General features: G+C 27.0%; 1 protein-coding gene and 1 long non-coding RNA gene across 2 annotated transcripts in view; one reads left to right on the top strand and one right to left on the bottom strand.

Moving 5' to 3' along the window:
• The window catches only part of LOC107453387 (uncharacterized), a 39490-nt gene extending 18171 nt beyond the window's left edge, over positions 1–21319 (top strand). The window contains exons 7-8 of the mRNA XM_016070208.5: positions 14988–15089; positions 21254–21319. Of these exons, the coding sequence (XP_015925694.1) occupies positions 14988–15043 (56 nt within the window). The 3' untranslated portion in view covers positions 15044–15089; positions 21254–21319. The remainder of the gene's footprint in view (positions 1–14987; positions 15090–21253) is intronic.
• LOC147815917 (uncharacterized) lies at positions 19–6836 on the bottom strand. Its single transcript, XR_015431449.1, has 4 exons — positions 6771–6836; positions 5510–5589; positions 2923–3012; positions 19–140 (listed from the first exon to the last, which is right to left on the bottom strand). It is a non-coding gene; the product is annotated as an uncharacterized LOC147815917 (long non-coding RNA).
• Positions 21320–21565: the final 246 nt, after the last annotated feature.

The raw sequence follows: 21565 nt of genomic DNA on the forward strand, positions 1-21565 counted from the left end.
AAAATAAAAATACAAAGATAAAAAAAAGACATTTATTTAGAAAAATACAATGCAACTAATAATACAATATTTTTTCTTCCTCATTTTCAATATCTACATTTCTGCCGTTATGGCCTCCTTATAATAAAGCTTTGCTGCACCTTAAAAAAATAAATAAAATTTAAGCAATATTAAATCACAATTTCATATAAGACTGCAGAATTAAACTTACTACTTTTTATAAAATAAATTTGAATATATTTACTCGTTTTGCACAAAATTAAATCAAAGTAATATTTTTTATAAGATAGCATCACATATTTCCTTACATATTAAACAAACCTGATTGTCTTATTACATTTTTATGCATTTGTATTGGTAAGAAAAGACATGATTTTATATACAATCATAGGAAATCTAAAATGTTAGCAAAAAAGGCTGCTGCATAAAATATGCTGCAACGGAATTCGCAAGTAATGTTTGACTTTTCCTATTAACATTATCTTGATTTTGATAAAGATTCAAAAACAAAGATTTAAACTAAACGCATATAATCTAGGAGTAGCAAGTAAGAGTATACAATTTCCCAGGCACCTGACTGACTAAAGAATAAAAGCTGGTACTCAGTATAGCAAATTTAACAAATGCAGAAAACTACTACACTACTTTCCATTCCATAACATGCTCATTCCTAACGATTTGCCCTGTTGCCAACATTATTAAAAGAACTGTATTAAAAATATGTTACGATTAGAAAAACAAAACAAATTTGTTATAAATATTGCAGTAAAATTTCTTTTTTACAAAAAAGTGGTATTTTTTGGGGAAAGCGATTATTCAGTGATTTGCCACTTTCATTCACCAAAATTTATCTAGCAAATTATTTATCAGAATTGATAATTAACTTGTTCTTATTAAAAATACCAGCAGTTCCTAAACATTGTTCTGCAGAACCCTAGAAGAATGAAAGTGATCCAAGTGATAAGAATTCAAGCAGTCTAAAAATAAAAAACATTTTTAACACCTGCTATCATATTTAGGCCCAACAACAATCGATTACTTAATATTGCAGATGCTTTTTTTCAATTATTTAAAGTTTAATGCCAATAAAAAAGAAAAGTCATTTTTAAAAAAAAATTTTCTAATAATATATTAAATTGAAAATCCTACGCATCTGTAAAAAATTGAAGTATTATTTCCCATTGCGCTTTTCAAATTGAAATGAAATAACTTTTTTTTTTTTTAATGGCGGGCACTTCGAACTATTGTCCATTGGCCACAGAAAGTGCCAGAACTGCTAACTGTCTTTTCATTACCCAGTGGGCACCTGTGGTGATGCCACGGTGGTGGAGCAGTGTCGCCCATGTCACACTACCACAACCCGTTTATAGGGCGGGTCTCATTCACACACAAAGGAGAAAGGACAGAGAACACGGATAGAGAGAAAGAAACATCCATGCCCAGAGCGGGTAATTTTAATACAATTATTTTACAATTCCTTTTTTTTTTAAAAGATTTTCTGTAAAATATAATAATTCGAGAGTAATAAACTCTTATTTTATTACCTATTTATTACTTTTATTCCTTTTTTTCTAAAAGATTTTCTGTAAAATATAATATTTTGAGAGTAATAAACTCTCAAAATAAAAGTAAAATTTAAAGAAAAATAAATATTACTTGATTTAGTATATACTAAGGTTAGTTGGTTTAAATTAGATATTTTAATTTTTTTAATTACAAAGTCATACAAACATTATGTTTTAAATTATTTTAATATTTTCAAAATGCTTTTTTTCACATTAAGATATTTTAACAAAAAATATTTAAAATTCATTTGTCTTTCCATTTTATATTTAATCTAATGCTACATTGTGTTTTTAAGAGGATGTCATACCATGGGAGTAACTTTTCATCGCAAATTTTGTTTCAATTCCATAACTAGACCTGAAAAATTACTACTCACCACTGTGGGAAGTCAAAAAAAAAAAAAAAAAAAAGAGAGAGAGAGAGGTAACTTAAATAAAAAAACTAGTACCTTTTCCCCATTGCTATATACATATAGTATACAAATAACCATTTAATGATCTAAAAACATCAATATTGAGACTCAAGATAATAGAATTTTCAATTCAATGTCTCCATTATGACTTGAACAGTAGTCTGTCAAGCTTTTTCTGAGCGGTACCTATTTTGTGAAAATTTAGACATAATTTTTGAAAATTAAAAATTATATTAAAAAACCAACACAAAATTATGATATGATAAATTATGATAAATATGGATTTATCGTTCCTTACGAGACACATAATAAAACTTTAAGAAAAAATATTTTGTGAAACTACCGTTTTTTCCTGAAGTTGAATTTGTGAAGGTACCGCTAAACGGTAGTAAATTTGGCTTGGACAGACCCCTGTTGCAGATAACTTAAATTTTACTGATGGATCAAAATTTTGATCCTTCAGTATCCATCAATTTGGCTTGGAAAGATTCATGTGGAAGGAGAGTTCCATTACAATTCCCATATTTCAAAGTTGTAAGGAATAGATTAAATGTATTTTGCCTCTCCAAATATTTTAAAAAAAAGTTCTTTTAATTTAGTATGTTTAACTAATTTTTCACATATTTTTATTGTTATATTAACTTTTTATAGTCACATTATCTCTAATATGAATCTTTTGTAAAAATATATTTTAATCTAAGTAAAAAATGTCTAAATGAAAAGGACCTATTGCTATCAATCACAGAAAGAAAAAAACACGGGGGAAACAAATCTTAGAATTTTCTTTTTCCACAACATAATTTTGTTTAAAGTTTCCTTAAGCAAAGCAACCCCTCATTAAAAACAATCATCCCTCCAACACAAACAGTAGATGGCATGATCAAAACCTTGATTAACACATAATTTTAAACTAAATACTTAAGGTAGTTAAGTACTTTACTTACTTCCTGCCAATTCTAACACCATAATTTTCAGACCCTTCTGTCCATGCTGTCAGTTTATTGGCTCCTGTAATGTCCTCTTCAATGGATTTACTAAATCAAAATAAAACATTCACATTATAAATTTAAAGTTATAAATATTCATAAAAAAATAAGTTTTATAAATAGTTATTGGAAAATGGGTGATAAACCAAATTTAATAGGAATTGTATATTGTGAGAGAATATATATGAATGAACTAACTGAAATGCTAAGTAGAAAACATAAGTTAGTTACTCTAAGTTAAGTCACGGTTAGAGCAAATGAACACATTAAGAATAAGTGTTAAAATTTAAAAGTATTGTTCATTGGTTTAAGTCTCAAGTTAAATAAATTTTTTTTAGAGAAATCTGCAATTTCAAAATTCATGAAGCATGCCTGTATACAAGTTTTTCCAAATATCCACTGATATTCATAGCTTTAAAATATTTGTTAATATATTGCTGTGTTAATAAAGCAAAATTGCATTAATACTTGGACGGCAATAAATAATAGCATTTTCTAAATAATAGTTTAATAGAAATACATTTTTGGTAAAAATTTTTTAGAACTACGAACAAAGTAAAAACATGTTTTTTTTCCCATCCTTTATTTACGTCTTCATTACAAAAAGCGGTATTATTTAAAAGAGGTATTAGCGAGCGGTATTATTTAATTTTATTTTGCAAAAAACATTTCAACTAATTCCTATAAAATACAATCTTTATACACCATATCTTCATTATAATGTAGGAATGTTACCTTTTTAAGTGAAAATACAGCAGGTAGGGTGACCTGGGGTAATTCCTGATCAAAAAATACGAACATCTATTTTGTGAAAAAACTATTCAAGATAGAATTTAAATATTTACTGGAAGTTTGAGACTATATGAGATGAGTCCTATGCTACCTTCTTTTGTTTGAAAATCTAATTAGAATTTAAAAGATTTTAAATTTTTAGTGATCAGGAATTACCTCTTCTCTTGATCATTTCTGGGGTAATTCCTGATCACTTCTGGGGTAATTACTGATCACCAGTTTCAATAGTAAAGGGGCTGTTTAAAAATAATTATACAATGGTAATTAACTAATAAGACATCAAGATCAAACAAATAAACCAAAAAGATATGTTTAAGCAGCTAATAAAACGATTTTTTCAAAAGCAAGAATAAAGACTAACACTTTAAATTTTCCAAAAATCTGCCATACATTTTAGGCAAGCAACCAACTCATTCTCATGTTCTGCTTGAATATAAGAAAGTGTTCCACATGGGTTTGCTGGATTTTTTAACTTCATTAAGTGAGAGTGTAAAGTTAAGTAAGGTATGTCAACAGCTCTGGCAGTAGCTCTCACACTGAAATTTTCATTTTCAATCATTTAAAGAAATTCACTAATTTTGCTTTCTAGAAGCTTAGCATTCTTTTAGGCTTATAATTTCTCACCAGATTTATATTAGGCTAATTTATAAACTTAAAAATTATTCTAACAATGTACACACGAAAAATTAAGATAGAAGCATGGTAAGACAAACTAGAAATGGTTCAAATCAGAACACATTTGTCTTGTATGCAGTTAAAAACAAATTTTGTGATTACAGTTAAATATATTTTATAGTCGTTCCAGTTAATAAATATGAACTGTTATTTAAGACAAGATAATTAGGTATTTATTATACTATTTATAAGAAGAAATGACAATGATCAGGGATTACCCCAGTGATCAATAATTATCCCATCTGTAGGGGACAACATTTGATATAGTTTCCTATAATCAATTATAATGTTTACAGTAGATGTGAAACAATTAAACAAAAATGTACACTATTTTTATATCAAGGAAAAAGAAAGTAACTCAAAATATTTATTATTAAGAAAAGGAGGGGGATCTTTGCAGAAATGTGCACATTTTGAAACCCATCTTTCAAGTGGAAAATACGGAAAGCAATTTAAAAGATACTTATTTTGTTAGATTAAACAAAAAACTATTATTTAGTAATTGTAGTTATACTTTAGTAAAGTGTACAAGCATTCTTGTCCATGTCTCAAATTAAAAAAAAAAAAAAAAAAATTTTTTTTTGAATAAAACTTAGGTGATCATAATTTACCCCAGAAACAGAGCGATCATGAATTACCCCGGGTCACCCTAGATTAACTAAGAGCCACACATGTTCATGTAGGCAGCATATATGTTAATTTTTATGTTCTACGAGTTGTTATCAGTAAATTCAGTGTAATTTTTTTATCAGTAAACTTGATAATATGTTTTCAGAAAATCAAATACTTTCAATTGTTAGACACAAAATAAAGAGCATGAAGAAGTGGTTATTATAACTAAAAGCACAATTCAAGAGTCTGAATATCGTATTAAATGTAATCAGAATTTTAATGACCACATGGCGATAGTAGTTTGAACTGTCTAAAAGCAGTCAAAACCCCATTTGAATTTATAAAAAAATCAGAGAAAATAAGGTAAAACTAAGCGTAATCACTGAAATTTGCATTAAAAATATTTGCTTTTTTAAAACCATTTGAAATTTCACAGCAATAACAATGGAAAAAGCAATAGATTTACTTGTGTTTAGAAGCTTTCCCTTGTGTCATATCAACAGTCAGCAGGCTACATCTGGCTCACTAGTCGCAGGCTGAGCACCACTATAATATTTCAAATATAGAGCAAAAGATACAGCATTAAAATTAGAAGTAGATACCTACACAAATAAAAAGAAATCTAATTATAGATGAAAAAGCTGAAGATAAATTCAAAACACCTTTAGTGATAGCGATTTTATTTTAAGCAATTTTAAGCAACCAACTTAAATTTTTTAAAATTTCCTACATTTTCTTTTTGTTTACTTTGCTAAATAATTTTTTAAATCCCTGCTGTGAATTCGTGAACTTATTATAAATCAATTGAAACATTTCTAATGTTAGCTAGAACAAAATAAAAAAAAATATTGATTACATTGATATAACAATGCTGAACAAAATTAATGATTTTTAAAATGTTTTAGTCCTTACATATTTATTAAAAATATTTTTTTTTAAATGTATTTACTTATTTAAAATTATACAAATGCCATTGACACATATCAAGCATGTTTTTCAAAAAGATTCAAATAAAAATAGTTAGATTGAAAATAAATATTAGAAATAATTGATAAACATTCATAGACTCTTAATTTGTAATATATTTTTGTTTCTAAATCACAAATTTGAAAATTAGTAAATATATTGTTCATTATTAAATACTCTGAAATTAAAAACTCACAAGTTTTGTTTACTTAATATTTCTATTAGAAAATTTTATCTTAAATAAATTAAAAGTTAATTTTTTTTTTCTTTTTACAAAACGCATTTATTTTAACATTACATTTCAATAGAATAGGTTAACAGCAAGCCAAAATTTTAATCACAACTGCGAATAAATAAATTTTATAATAAAAAAATTATTTTAATAGAAATTATACAAACGTTACTTTAACATTATCTTCAAATGCTAAAACTATCATACTACATGACGTAAGCAATTAGAGAAATTATATATGATTTAAAAGCTAATTTCGTCAAAAAAAAATTAGGACTGTAATATAAATATTTAAGATGTAACATTTTTACTGTAAACTAAAATAAACAGAATCTTTCTTAAAAGAATTCAAAATGTAAATAGACTGCTAAGCCTATCTTGATTGCAATTCAATGCTAATAATAACATTATAATATAGATAATAAATGTGTACACATTATTTAAATGAAACTCAAATCAACTATTAATAATAAAGATAAAGTACGTTCAAATAAAAGTGATAATAGTAAATAACATAAAGAAAACTTACCACATTCACATGAATCTGCTGCCGCCATGCGTGTAAACAATCGGAGCAAGGTTCAAACGAGTTTAGTCATCAAGAAAGCGCACCAGTTTTACGGATCAAAAGTTGAAAAAGTTCAGTGATAATTCACTAATTGAAAGGAGTAAAAGAACGTTTATTCTACTTAGTCCCAGAGAGCGCATTTTAATAGGATTTTATGAAAATGTACAGCTATTTTTCTTTCTTATGTTATTATTCGCTTTTTATATCGTATATAAATATTTATGAGAAAAGCAACAAATAGAAAAAACAAACAAATTAACGCAATTAACTAAATATAATCGATGGAAAATAGTTCGATTAAATAAAATTTTCAACTTTTTATTTATTTATTTTATTATGAAACAAATTTATTATAACATTCAGTTATTTATTTAGTTTATTAAAAAATAGAAAAGCATGAATTTATTTTTATTTAATTTCTTTTTTTAAACTATCTTGTATTAATTTTCGAGTTGTTTTCTATCAGTTATTTATATATAATTAGGGATTCTATGTTCCTTGTAATAATAAATAAACATTTTAAAATAAATCTATATATTTAATAACTCTATATAAATATATTTAATAAAATGCAAATAGATAATGAATAAATCTATATATTTTATCTAGTTATTGCAAAGTATACTTTTAATTTAAAAACTTGTTTGTGAATAAAATGTAGTGTATTGGAAAATAGTTTGATTAAATAAAATATTCAACTTTTTATTTATTTATTTTATTATGACACAAATTTATTATAACATTCAGTTATTTATTTAGTTTATTAAAAAATAAAAAAGCATAATTTTTTTTATTTATTTTCTTTTTTTTAAACTATCTCGTATCAATTTCCGAGTTATTTTCCATCAGTTATTTATATATAATTAAGGGTTCTATGTTCCTTGTAATAATAAATAAATATTTTAAAATAAATCTACATATTTAATAACTCTATATGAACATATTTAATAAAATACATATAGATAATAAATAAATAAATAATTTTTTTTATCTAGTTATCGCAAAAATGTACTGTATTTCTTAACTTTACATTCAGTAAAAAAAAAACAGTTTTTGATATTTGCTTTCGAAAATAATGACAGAATTGTGGCAATGACAACAATTATGGAAAAAAAAATAAATAAATAAAAATAAGGACAACATTGTTCTAACAGTTTTTCTTTCTCTCTTTTTTTTATGTACTTGGCACATTAATTAAATACTGGCTAATATGAAGATTTTATTAAAGCTTATTGACGAAATAACACTTTTAAAATCACAGTGATCAAACTTAAAACTGGATACTGCAAAGATCTCGAAAATTAATTAAATTGAACAATAAAGAACACATTTTTAATAAAAATTTAAGTACTTTTACTAATTTTTTCACGAAAATTTTCCTATGTTACGGTGTGATTTGCCGAAAAAGCAAGCAACGCTCATTATCAATAGGTCTTTCAAATTTATTTTAAACGTTACATAATTCAAGGTATTGAGCATTTGATTTCTAAAGCTGTACGAGAGCTGTGGGTGATTTTTATGGATTTCTAAATATTAGCGTAGCTACTTTTGGGGCACCCAGGGCAAACACATTAGGCGGAGCAAACACGTGGAACACCCTCAATCTCTGGATACCAAATACTTTTAACAGGTAATGAAATATCTTTTTATTGAAAAACTATTTTGGGATCCCCTGGGCATTGTCCTGTTTTCCCAACTGTTAAGACACCCCTGTTTCTTACGACACAATGGCAATTCAAACAGGCACTCATACTTTACCGCATCTTTAGAATTGACCCCAGAGGGCATTTTCATTTTGGTTAAAATAGTTTAAATGTTTAATAGTGAAAACGTGAACTATCAAATATTACTTTCGTTATAAAGTTAACACAACAGTTATATTTACTAGTTTGAAAAGAACTAAATGGGAAACAAAAATATGATTCAGGCAGAGTCGTAGCACCAGAGTTGCACCCCGGGCTATTGGCGACTGTTTGAGAAACATCCCAAAGGATGAGAGAGAAAGTTTTTTATTGTTTTTCATTTAGTTTTTTAGATTTTATTTTCAATTGCAAAATTCCTTAAACGGTAACTAGTTTAATAATCGAAAAAGCACAATATTCATTTCAGAGTAACTGCGGAACATATTGACACCTTAGAGTTGAAATACTATCTCAACTATATGCTTGACACAGGTGGAAAATCTCAAGAACCATTCCTACTGAAAAAAAAAATTTTTTTTAATGGTTTTTGGTTATGAGAATAAGAAACTGATTAGTGAAATATCTTTTCCGACGAAGAATTTACTAATAAGGTTTTGTTTGAATTTCCATCAAATTGGCATATGTAATTTTTGCGCATGCAGCGTGAGTAGCTCTACTGACCAAGCAAGAAAAACCACGTGGGTTAACGTTTCACTTGTTACGTAGCCCATTGTCTTTATAAACATTAACTACATGCTTTATAAACTAATTGTGGTGACGTACAAATATCTATGACTTACATTATAAAAATAAATTGGATGTTGTATGTCACATGGTGATTCAAACGAATAAACGAAGGCTTGTCATATTATGATTTTATATTTTTATTTTATATTCGTCTTTGAACAGCCAACCCAGATAATAATAATACTACATAAATAAAATTATTACGCAAAATAATTATGTGTGTTCATTCTGAAAATACTTACAATTTTTATTAAATGCACATTTTGCGCAATTAAAAGGCATTATGTAAAATTAAAAAAAATATTTGCTCAATTCATGTTCAGCATCACTATATGCAAATGAATATTTTTGCAGTATGTAATAAAGATGGACTATGTTTTTATTTTTCTCGTTACACGTGAAAAATAGGTTAATTTAATTTTGATCTGCACCTCAGAAACATCACTTCAAATTAAAATCGGACATAAATTTGAATGAAAGTATCTTAAGGGAATATATTTTTCTGCAATATTGACTAAATTTTCTTAACGTGATATTCTATGTAATGTAAAAAGTCACGGGCCTTGTTCTGTTGCTGTCTAAGAAATTCATTTGGCTATAAATGTCAAGCTATATATTTTAATGATTATTTTTTATGACTCAGTTATAAATGTATAGTATTGATTTAAATCTCTGTTAAAATTTCTTAAATAGAACTATATATGAAAATGCTGACTATTTCGGTTAGAAAACCTAAATTAATTTTTAAAAAAATTCCATATCATTTTTATGTTCTTAAGCAACCTCATGTTTCCAGAAAACCTTGTTAATAGTATGTTTTGGTTAAATTATAACGAATGCAATATTTAATTTGAATGTAATCCCAAAAATATTTCTAAATGAAGCAAATTTAAATACATTATGTATTCCAGCGATAATGAACTTGTATTAAAATTAGATTCAGGTTGAAATTTCTGCTATTTATTTGCTAGACAAGCTTGAAATGCAATATAACAGCAAAAAAAGAAAGGGAAAAAAAACCGGCATGATCAAGCAAAAATATTTGCTGGTATCAGCAAAATTACTAGCATGTCATGGTATGTATTGGCACACTTTATTTGCTTGTCTAGCATACAGATACCAGCTTGTGCTGCTGGAATATCTTGCTAGTCTAGCAACAATCACGACCTTCACTTGCTAGTTTTCTATGCTATTCCAGCATGAGAATTCTACCATCGGCTGCTAGGAATTTTTGCTATTCCAGCAAGAAAATTCTACCATCCGTTGCTAGGAGTTTTTGCTTTTCCAGCAAGAGAATTCTACCATCCGTTGCTAGGAATTTTTGCTATTCCAGCACGAGAATTCTACCATCGGTTGCTAGGAACTTTTGCTATTCAATTCAGAAACATCACTTCAAATTAAAGTCGGACATAAATTTGAATGAAAGAATTTTAAGGGAATATATTTTTCTGTAATATTGACTAAATTTTTTTTAACGTGATATTCTATGTAATGTAAAAAGTCACGGGCCTTGTTCTGTTGCTGCCTAAGAAATTCATTTGACTATAAATGTCAAGCTATATATTTTACTGATTATTTTTTATGACTCAGTTATAAATGTATAGTATTGATTTAAATCTCTGTTAGAATTTCTCAAATAGAACTATATATGAAAATGCTGACTATTTCGGTTAGAAAACCTAAATTAATTTTTTAAAAAAAATCCATATCATTATTATGTTCTTAAACATCCTCATGTTTCCAGAAAACCTTGTTAATAATATGTTTTGGTTAAATTATAGCGAATGCAATATTTAATTTCAATGTAATCCCAAAAATATTTCTAAATGAAGCAAATTTAAATACGTTATTTATTCCAGCAATAATGAGCTTGTATTAAAGTTAGATTCAGGTTAAAATTTTTGCTATTTATTTACTAGGCAAGCTTGAAATGCAATATACCACCAAAAAAAAAAGAGAAAAAAAACCCAGCATGATCTAGCAAAAATATTTGCTGGTACCAGCAAAAAAAACTAGCTTGCCATACCGTGTATTGGCACACTTTATTTGCTTGTCTAGCATACAGATACCGGCTTGTGCTGCTGGAATATCTTGCTAGTCTAGCAACAATCACGACCTTCACTTGCTAGTTTTCTATGCTATTCCAGCATGAGAATTCTACCATCGGCTGCTAGGAATTTTTGCTATTCCAGCAAGAGAATTCTACCATCCGTTGCTAGGAGTTTTTGCTTTTCCAGCAAGAGAATTCTACCATCCGTTGCTAGGAATTTCTGCTATTCCAGCACGAGAATTCTACCATCGGTTGCTAGGAACTTTTGCTATTCAATTCAGAAACATCACTTCAAATTAAAGTCGGACATAAATTTGAATGAAAGAATTTTAAGGGAATATATTTTTCTGTAATATTGACTAAATTTTTTTTAACGTGATATTCTATGCAATGTAAAAAGTCACGGGCCTTGTTCTGTTGCTGCCTAAGAAATTTATTTGACTATAAATAAATGTCAAGCTATATATTTTACTGATTATTTTTTATGACTCAGTTATAAATGTATAGTATTGATTTAAATCTCTGTTAGAATTTCTCAAATAGAACTATATATGAAAATGCTGACTATTTCGGTTAGAAAACCTAAATTAATTTTTAAAAAAAAATCCATATCATTATTATGTTCTTAACCTTCCTCATGTTTCCAGAAAACCTTGTTAATAATATGCTTTGGTGAAATCATGGCGAATGCAATATTTAATTTCAATGTAATCCCAAAAATATTTCTAAATGAAGCAAATTTAAATACGTTATTTATTCCAGCAATAATGAGCTTGTATTAAAGTTAGATTCAGGTTAAAATTTTTGCTATTTATTTGCTAGGCATGCTTGAAATGCAATATACCACCAAAAAAAAAAGAGAAAAAAAACCCAGCATGATCTAGCAAAAATATTTGCTGGTACCAGCAAAAAAACTAGCTTGCCATACCGTGTATTGGCACACTTTATTTGCTTGTCTAGCATACAGATACCAGCTTGTGCTGCTGGAATATCTTGCTAGTCTAGCAACAATCACGACCTTCACTTGCTAGTTTTCTATGCTATTCCAGCATGAGAATTCTACCATCGGTTGCTAGGAATTTTTGCTCTTCCAGCAAGAGAATTCTACCATCCGTTGCTAGGAGTTTTTGCTATTCCAGCAAGAGAATTCTACCATCCGTTGCTACGAATTTTTGCTATTCCAGCATGGGTTTGAAATCAGCATATTTTTGTTACTGGTACCAGTCTGAATTTTGATGAGCATGCATGAATTTTGTCTTATATGAGACTTAATAAATATACAAACAATACTTTTGGATTGATAACAACAAAGTGGAACAGTTTTTACCGCTTTTTCCAACTAAAGATAAAGTCTGTAAGGTTTTTACTTTTAACACATAACCATCTGGAAGAGACCTTAAGAAGAAGCAAACTGTTTTGCATTTTTTATTCTTACATTTTACAAATTTTATATTAATTTACTCTCCATAATAACAATTTCATAATCTTAATAATAAAATTTAAACAAGTTCTGGGGACCTAGTTTAAATAAGTATAACAAGGTCTAAAGATTTGACAAAAATAAAAAATGCTATTTTCGCCTAAGCTGTCTGTAGAGCATATTAAGCTGGCAAGTATAAAAAAAACATGTAATAGATTGTTAAGGTATCTACCTTTCCATACTTGGGAGTCAGCTTAAACAGCTAATAAGCATGAGATGCTTGCACATAGCTTATCATGCTATTACGATGAATGCTAGGTATCTAGCATGTGATGCTGGCAAGCAAAAAGAAAGCATATAATAGCTTGTTAAGGTACCTACCTCTACATGCTTGGGAGCCAGCTTAAACAGCTAATAAGCATGAGATGCTTGTACATAGCTTATCATGCTAGTACGATGTATGCTGGGTATCTAGCAAGTGATGCTGGCAAGCATAAAAAAGCATATAATAGCTTGCTAAGGTACCTACCTCACCATGCTAGGGAACCAGCTTAAACAGCTAATAAGCATGAGATGCTTGTACATAGCTTATCATGCTAGTACGATGTATGCTAGGTATCTAGCATGTGATGCTGGCAAGCATAAAAAAGCATATAATAGCTTGTTAAGGTACCTACCTCCCCATGCTTGGGAGCCAGCTTAAACAGCTAATAAGCATGAGATGCTCGTACAAAGCTTATCATGCTGGTAAGATGTATGCTAGGTATCTTGCATGGGATGCTGGCAAGCATACACTAGCATGAAAATCTAGCAGACCTAGCAATACATAGCAAAAACTAGCATATTTTTGTTGCTGGTACCAGCATGAATTTTGACGTGGGTAGAGATAAAAGGAAACTTATACATAATTATTAATTTAAATTATGCTGCATATAATTTATTTAGAAATGTAATGCCCTGCAAATGCCTGAAATGACGGATGTTAACACAGGTGGGCATGGGAAAGAAAAATTTATATTTAGAATTTCATGTTGTGAAAATATCAATGATTTAAATTTCTAAAGACATAAATTTTTTGCAATGCGTCATTAATGATTTTACTCAAGAAATTTTCAGGATTCTTGAGTTGGGCTCACAATCACCCCTGCAAAAATTAAAGTTTTAAAGTAGTAAAAATTTTTTACATTTTTTGCTACGCTATCTTGAAAGCTCAGTTATTAGAAATATTCCAGTGAATAGTTATACCAACTGTGGGACAGTTGATATAGGAAAGGTTAATTAGACAGTTCAGTAACTCTTTCTTTCTGCTTGATTCCTATTTCAAAATGACCACTGTTTCACACTCCTTAACTTGAGTATGCTAAGCATATTACATGCACGGAAATCTAATTAGAGGAAAGTACATGTGCACACATTTCTAAGAAATGAAACTATTGATACATAAACCTTTTTTTAAATTTTATAATATTTAATTTATTTTGCATATTTTGGAAATTTCAAAATTAATGTGTAAGTTTGGAAGAATATTTTATTCCCTCTCTCATACGCTGTTTTTTTTCCTTCCATCTTATAGCATAGAGATTCTATCTCAAATAGTATACAACCTATTGAGTCATAAATAATGTAGTGAAGTTATAAATTGTGTTTTATAATATTATTCTACAGCACAATTTACCTTTTATTCTTTTGACATACAATAATTTATTTATTGTTTTTTTAGCCGAAACTCTTAAATTACCTTTGCAGAATGTTCTAGTCCTTCTTTTTTCTTTCACTGTTTTTTTTAATTTTATTATTTTTTTATCTTAGCATGATGATTGTATCTTAAATAAGAATGCACTGTATAAAAGTGAAAAAAAAGCATTATCTGATTAAATTGTTGCTAAGTTATACACGGTGTTCAATTTTATTATAGCACAAAGACACCCTTATTTTTTTAAACATACAATGGTTTGTTTTTTCACCTTTAAACTCTTGGACAAATTTACTACTGAGTAGATTTTTCCAGATGTCCTACTCCTTTCTTTAACTGTTTTTTATGAAACTAATTGGTATTGAGATTCTACCTTACTTAGAGCACAATGTATATAGAAGTACAAAAAAGTGTAGTAATTTAGTTGCAGTTAATTTACATACATTGTTTTCTATTTTATAATTTTAGAGCACAGCGATTCCTTCCATTGTTTTAATTCAAAATGACAGCCTTATTTATGCTTTATGTAGAGAGAAATTGAAACTCCCTGATATCAATTAATATACATTTTTTTAAAAAATTTTAGGTTCTAGAAAAGTAATCATCACAATAAATGGAGCTCTAAATGATAGTACGGAATGATGAGTTGTTTTAAACTATGAAAAAAGAAATACCATGATCTTCCTATGTAAACACAGTTTCTTTCCCTTATAAAACTGTTTTCTTACATATAATCTGTGGTAAACCACCATTTGTACATAAAATGCTTTAATCCTCCAAACTTTAGGATACTGAAAAAAATGTACCATTTTTTTCATGCCATGCACTTTCTTCTTGTTAAAAGCATGGTTGAAACTGAATATGTGTTGTAGTAAGCTAAAAGTTCAAAAACAGCCAAAAGTAACTCTCAGAGGTTTAATTATGTACACTGTGCAAAATAATGAATGGAACACTTTACTAACTTCAGAACTAATTACCAAATTTTCACATACTAGGATATGATCTTAAGTTTTATAATTTTCATTAATATTCAAGTACTTTCTTTCAAATTTTGAATTTTGTTAATTACAATTACGCATTTTGATTTCATAAATTACAATTACGTGTGCAGGGCTGATTGTGCTCCGGAAAAAAATCCGGATTTCCGTATTTTTCGCTAATTGTGATCCAAAAGTTTCCGGAGATCGAAGGTTTAGATGTTTAAAAAAATCATTGATCACAAAAGTTTTCAGAAATCAAATTTTCAAAGGTGGAACTTAAAAACACAGTTTATTTTATTTGTTTGTAAGGAGAACTACTTTATAAGCTTATATTTAAGATTAATTTTAATTTTTTATCAGTAAATAGTTATAATCATAAACTCAGGAAAGAAGGACATATTTGTAAATTTCAATTACTTCTCCAGGTCATCATAGGTATGTGTGAAATTTTAAATATATTTTATGTAAACTAAGAAATATTGAAAAAAAGGATAAAACCTTGTTGAAATTTTCTTCTAATTTTTCGATTCAAATTTAAATTTTTTTTTTTTTAACTCAAGAAATTTTCTGTAAGAATGGATGTCAATGCCTGACAATCAGATCAAAAGCTATTAAGGTGTTCAAATTTTCATTATGCACACTGTACATTAAAATGTTTTTTATTACTAAAAGCTAAACACATACTCTTGTGTAAGAAATGTGTGTAATTTATCTTGTAAAAACTACATGTTTTATAAATTTTTGTGTAGATACATATATATATTAAATGGTAGTGTTTTAAAAAAAATTATTTAAATTTGTTTATGTTTTTCTATTACCTTCCAAAGCTTACTGAACTGTGCCAATTCATTACATTTTTAACTTTTAAACATTAATGGTGTAAATAAAATTAGAGTATATTTTTTAAACTGTACAAAATTATTCCATAAGTACTTAGTTATAATTGAATAAGGCTTATTTATACTGAAGGATAGTGTTTTGATAAAAATATAGTTAGAAAAATTTCCAAAGCCAATGTTAAACATAATCCTATATGTTCTCATTTATTTTAATGTTAATGTTTTTTTATTGATTGGTTAATAATTTTTTATGTTAAAGGTATAGGTTTAATATTATATTTTAGTTTTATTAAGTTTTTTATGTGTTAAACTTCTTCAGACCTTTTAATTCTTTTTCTTCCTTTTAATTCTTTTGAATTCTTTTAAATGTATATTTTGTATATTCGTTTCTTAAATAATTATTAACTTTGGCATTGTACTTAAATTACAATATGTATTACAACTTGCATTTCTTTACATATCCATGTAGACTATGATAATATATCAAAAAAAATCATGTGTGTGTGTTATAGTTAGGTTATAGTTATATCACATTCAGACTCTTCCATTCTTTAATTGTTATATCTTGTAAATATTTTGAGTGTTGTAGTTTTTACAATGCTGATTTGCTTGTTTATGTTCATGTTCACTATAAATCATTCATACTTCCATTTCATTTTCTAAAATTTGTAAATAAGGAAATCTGAGGTATTTAAGACAATTTTAAAAACAATTTTAATAAGAAAATAGAGTCGCTATAGCTTTGTAAAGTTTTATGTGTTATAATAGGATGTTAGTATTTAATTTCATTCAAATATTAAAACAATAGTATTTAGCATCATTAACATTTTTTTAATGTAATCAAAAAACATTTTATAGATATTTATGGTTAAATCAGTATTGACAATTCATTAAATGTTCTTGACGTTGATATTTAAGATGTTATTTCTTTGATATTTTTGTTGCTTAAAGCTTACTAAAATGTCTTTTTTTGTAATTTAAATATAAAAGCTCTAAATGCTTAAATTTTAAAGTCAACAATTAGACTTTTTTTTTTCAAATTTTACCAGACTGTAATTACTAGAATAGAAATAAAATAAATAAATGTGGAATGTATTAAGAGTTAATATTTTAGAAAAGTTACTCTAAAGACATGAATTTTTCAAAATTTTTAATAATCAGCATTTTCTAAGAATTTTTTTAAAAATTATTGGATATTAAATTTTGCTTTAAAGAATAATGTAATTAAAATATTTTGAAATAATCATTTTTTATAGAGGAAATAAATTATCAAGGTTCTGACCTGAGAAAACATTACTAACTTCTAAAAATTTAATTTACTGGGCAAGGTTTTGAAAGTTTTCAGCTGCAACCAACTCTCTTTTTGAATAACATAGAAAAAAAAGTTGCCATCTGAGGTTTAAAGGTATCTAATCAACATAAAATTTTATATGTTACTCAGAAATAAGTTTTTTATATAATGACAATACATTCTGAGATAATATTTGCTATTTAACTAAATAAAATTGAATTTACAGTCTATTAAGATCAGAATTTGTAAAATGAAATTTTTGAAGTGGTGATTTACATTTTCCAAATTTTTATTTAACTTTAGTGTGAATTTGTAATTAAACGGAATTGTTTTTTGAGCAATTCTATGCTTGCAATTTTAGGTTTCTGGATCTCTTTATATATTAGTGTGCCTTATGCTATTAAAGTTAAGAAGTACATTTGAATATAATTTATTTTTAAACCTAATAGTTTTTATAAATAAAAGTATAGATTGATTTGTTAAATTTATTTTATATTTTCCTTTATTGTATTTGCTATTAAATAGTCAATTATGCATAAACATTTATTTTCATTTTCAGAAATCATTCTACCCATTTAAATTAAATTTAAAACACATTTTTTTAATGAAAAAACTGTGTTAAAACTTAATTAAAATTATACTTATAAAGTAAATATTTTTTCAAAGTTATGAATGATTAAATAAGCTAATTCATAGTTTTGTAGTTTAAATTAAGTTGTTTCTTCTATAAAAATATTTTTGCTCATAATTATTTCAGGATATCGAATTTAATTATTTCATACAGTTTAAAGAGCTTGATATTTATATGAGGAATATTTTATGAGATGACTATTTAATTCGTTTTTCTTTAAACTTTGCTGTCTAAATATTTCAAAAGTTCTATATATTTTTCAGTGCTTTCTCATGTTTTTCTGCATAATTATTTTAAAGGCATTTAATTTCTATTGATCTTAATTTTAAAATTTTAAATCTAATGATAGAAATCATTAGTTTACATATCAGTTAGATATTGTAGTTTATTACAATATTTTCAAATCAGGGGTGTTTAAGGTCTAAAATCTGCAAAACATTTGAGCTGCCATTTACAAAATTATTTAGATTAAAAAAAAATAATATTTTGTTTTACAAATTTACAGTAAATTGTTTTGAACGTTCATATCTTATGTTGATATTTCACAAGTTTCTGCCTGAACAGTTCAGATTAACAAGGTACATATATTTTTTTTTGTTATAATGATTTGCAAATTTAAATTTTTTATTCAATGCTAGAGTTTCTTAACATATATTAACTATTGAACTATATAATAACTATTGAACTTTTTTTGTTGAGAAAGATATAGTTTACTTCGATATATATAAGAGTATTGTCACAGTTTTTTATCGGGGGTTAAGTTCAGATTACATTTCCACATAGAGTAAGAAACTCTTACTTTAGTCTACTATCACCTCTTTTTCAAATATGTTCTATATTTTTTCGTAGCTGAAGACAGTGAATTAAATTATGTTATTGTTGTGATAAATATTAAACTAATTTGTGATTTTGTGCTAGATTTAGGTATTCTATTTTCATGGTATTTATCAGTTCCTTCTATAATGTCATAAATGCTCAAACATATTTTGTTGTGAATAATTGTGTGCAACCTGTGTATAAAAGTTTATATGAATTGTAAATAAATTCAAATACAATATCTCCTTAGTAAGCATCAGAAAATTTTAACATTAGTGAAGCATTAGAAATTTATATTGTGCAGTTTTATCAATGTAATCTTCAAAATATTTTGATTTTGTATATGGTTATTTGCTGCACTGAAATATTGTTTGTTACACTTTTTTAACTTAACCATTTAAAATATGTTTTCCGATTTACTTCTACAATGACAATTTCTCTATGGTGTTTTAGTTATTAGAGTTTTAAGTACATTATCTATAGTATTGCTAGTTAGGGTATCAAAAATCAAATGTTAGGTATCTATAGAATTTAAATATATGAATTATATATTTTTTCGTTGTTTTAGAAAAAAAAAGAAAGAATGGAAGGTAGAGTTAGAGTATAATTTTAGTGTAAATCTGTATAAAGTATCAGTATTGTATAAGTTAATTGAAAACTAGGTATTAAATTGTAATTTCTAGTAACTAGAAAATCTCAGAAAATATTATTTGTTTTGTAGGCTATTTTTATTTTAAGATTGCTTCGTCACATCCAATTTGTCATACTTAATATTCAAAAGAGTTCCTTGGCACCACTTTTTTTTAGTTCGAAAACCAAATATTTTGTATTAACATAATAACATACAAAATGATAATAAGTATGGGTCAGAAACAAAATAGTAAAAATAAATTACATATAATGTACAGAGTGCAAAATAAGAAACCACAATTTATAACTTTTGATCTAATGATAGGGTCGTCACATTCTAGGACACTATCTTAATGATATAAGGAGGTTGCATCAAATATGCAAATTAGTTTGTGCAGTCGATATTTTAAGTTATGAAATCTGGCGCAAAAACGTAGTTTGACATTCATTAACTGACATTCTTTAAAATGATGGGAAAAATTTTATACTTTACATTTCAAAACTTTTTTGACTATTGTTAAATAAAATAATAAAAAATAATAAATATTTACTATAAGTTTTATTTTACAAAGAATTATCTTTAGATTAACAAATTTTTTAATTGTGTGCAAAAATGTTTCAATTCGCTTAAAAAGTTCAACAAAATAAACAAAACAAAAAATACGAAACTAACAAAAAATAAAATTAACATTAAGGGATTTGAACTTTAGACTGCTCTCCTGACCAAACTATGGGGACCATATTTCCCAGGTTGCGGTTACCCATCCGAATTTGTCAAAAAAAAAAAAGGTATAATTATTCAGAGGAAATAAGCTTTTGTGTCTGATTTCATGACTTAAAATATCGTCTGCACTAACTAATAAGCATACTTAAAGTCACCCTCTCAAACTCTTTAGATTGTGTCCTAGAACGTGAAGATCCATTCATTTGATTAAAAGTTATTTAGGGTGGTCCGTTTTTTTTATTTTGTGCACTGTATACACACACAGTAGGGCACCGATTATCCGAACCATTCGAGACCAGAGCCGATCCGGATAAGGAAAAATCCAGATAACTGGACAACTTTAAGAAACAACTATGTTTTTAAGTAACTTCCCTTCAAATTTATTCAGGATTGGCAGTTGTAGTAGTGCATGTTTATAGCATATTACAAATGGCATATTTAAAAATGTAATTTTTTGAAACTTTATTAGAAACTACCTGCCACCCACATTGAAACAGGGCAGTAAGAAGAGGTTTCTTTCAAGGTTGCCTTAGGACAAAGAGGGCTATATTTTGGCCCCTTCCAGATATTCTGAAAATAAAAAATGCATTTTCTATTTTCACATATTCTGAAAACTAAAAGTTAATTTTCACATTTTTTTTTTCCTTAGCAGAAGGTGGGAACACAATCCTGTAAATTGCCTTTGGATAATTGAGGCTCTACTATATATGTGTATATATTATCTGTACATATTAAAATAACAGATAAGTGTTGGAATTTTTTTTCATTATATTTTAAGCAATTTTTTAATTAAGAGTTATTAAGAAAATCTTTGCTTTGTAAACATTGACATTTTTAAAGCGTTATTTCATCCAAATGTTATATATGTATGTTTGTTTTGAATGTAAAATAGTGTTTGTAATATTATAATTTTATAACTTCTGAACTATGCCCATTTCTAGGCTTCTGCCAGTGTTAGGGAACTGATCACTGTGATGTTTTTGGGTGATACTAATTAATGTGAATTATTAAAATGTGTATTCTTCTGCGATGACGTTAGCTAGATGTAAGTCAAGTCATTTTAGGTAACTCAAAGTTCTCTTCCTAACCAAACTTTTAACTTCCATTAATGTTTGAGCTATCAATAACCTTTCTACATGTTTTATTATAATCTATGGAAAGTATTACCTTCCAACTTTCTCCATGGATAATTCATCATTTTGATCTATGACTGTTTATATCATATGCAGAATGGTTTAAAAATTTATGTGCTT

This window comes from Parasteatoda tepidariorum, chromosome 2 (genome assembly GCF_982258835.1).
Source record: "Parasteatoda tepidariorum strain Cologne lab strain chromosome 2, Ptep-v5.0, whole genome shotgun sequence".
Lineage (NCBI taxonomy): Eukaryota > Metazoa > Arthropoda > Arachnida > Araneae > Theridiidae > Parasteatoda > Parasteatoda tepidariorum.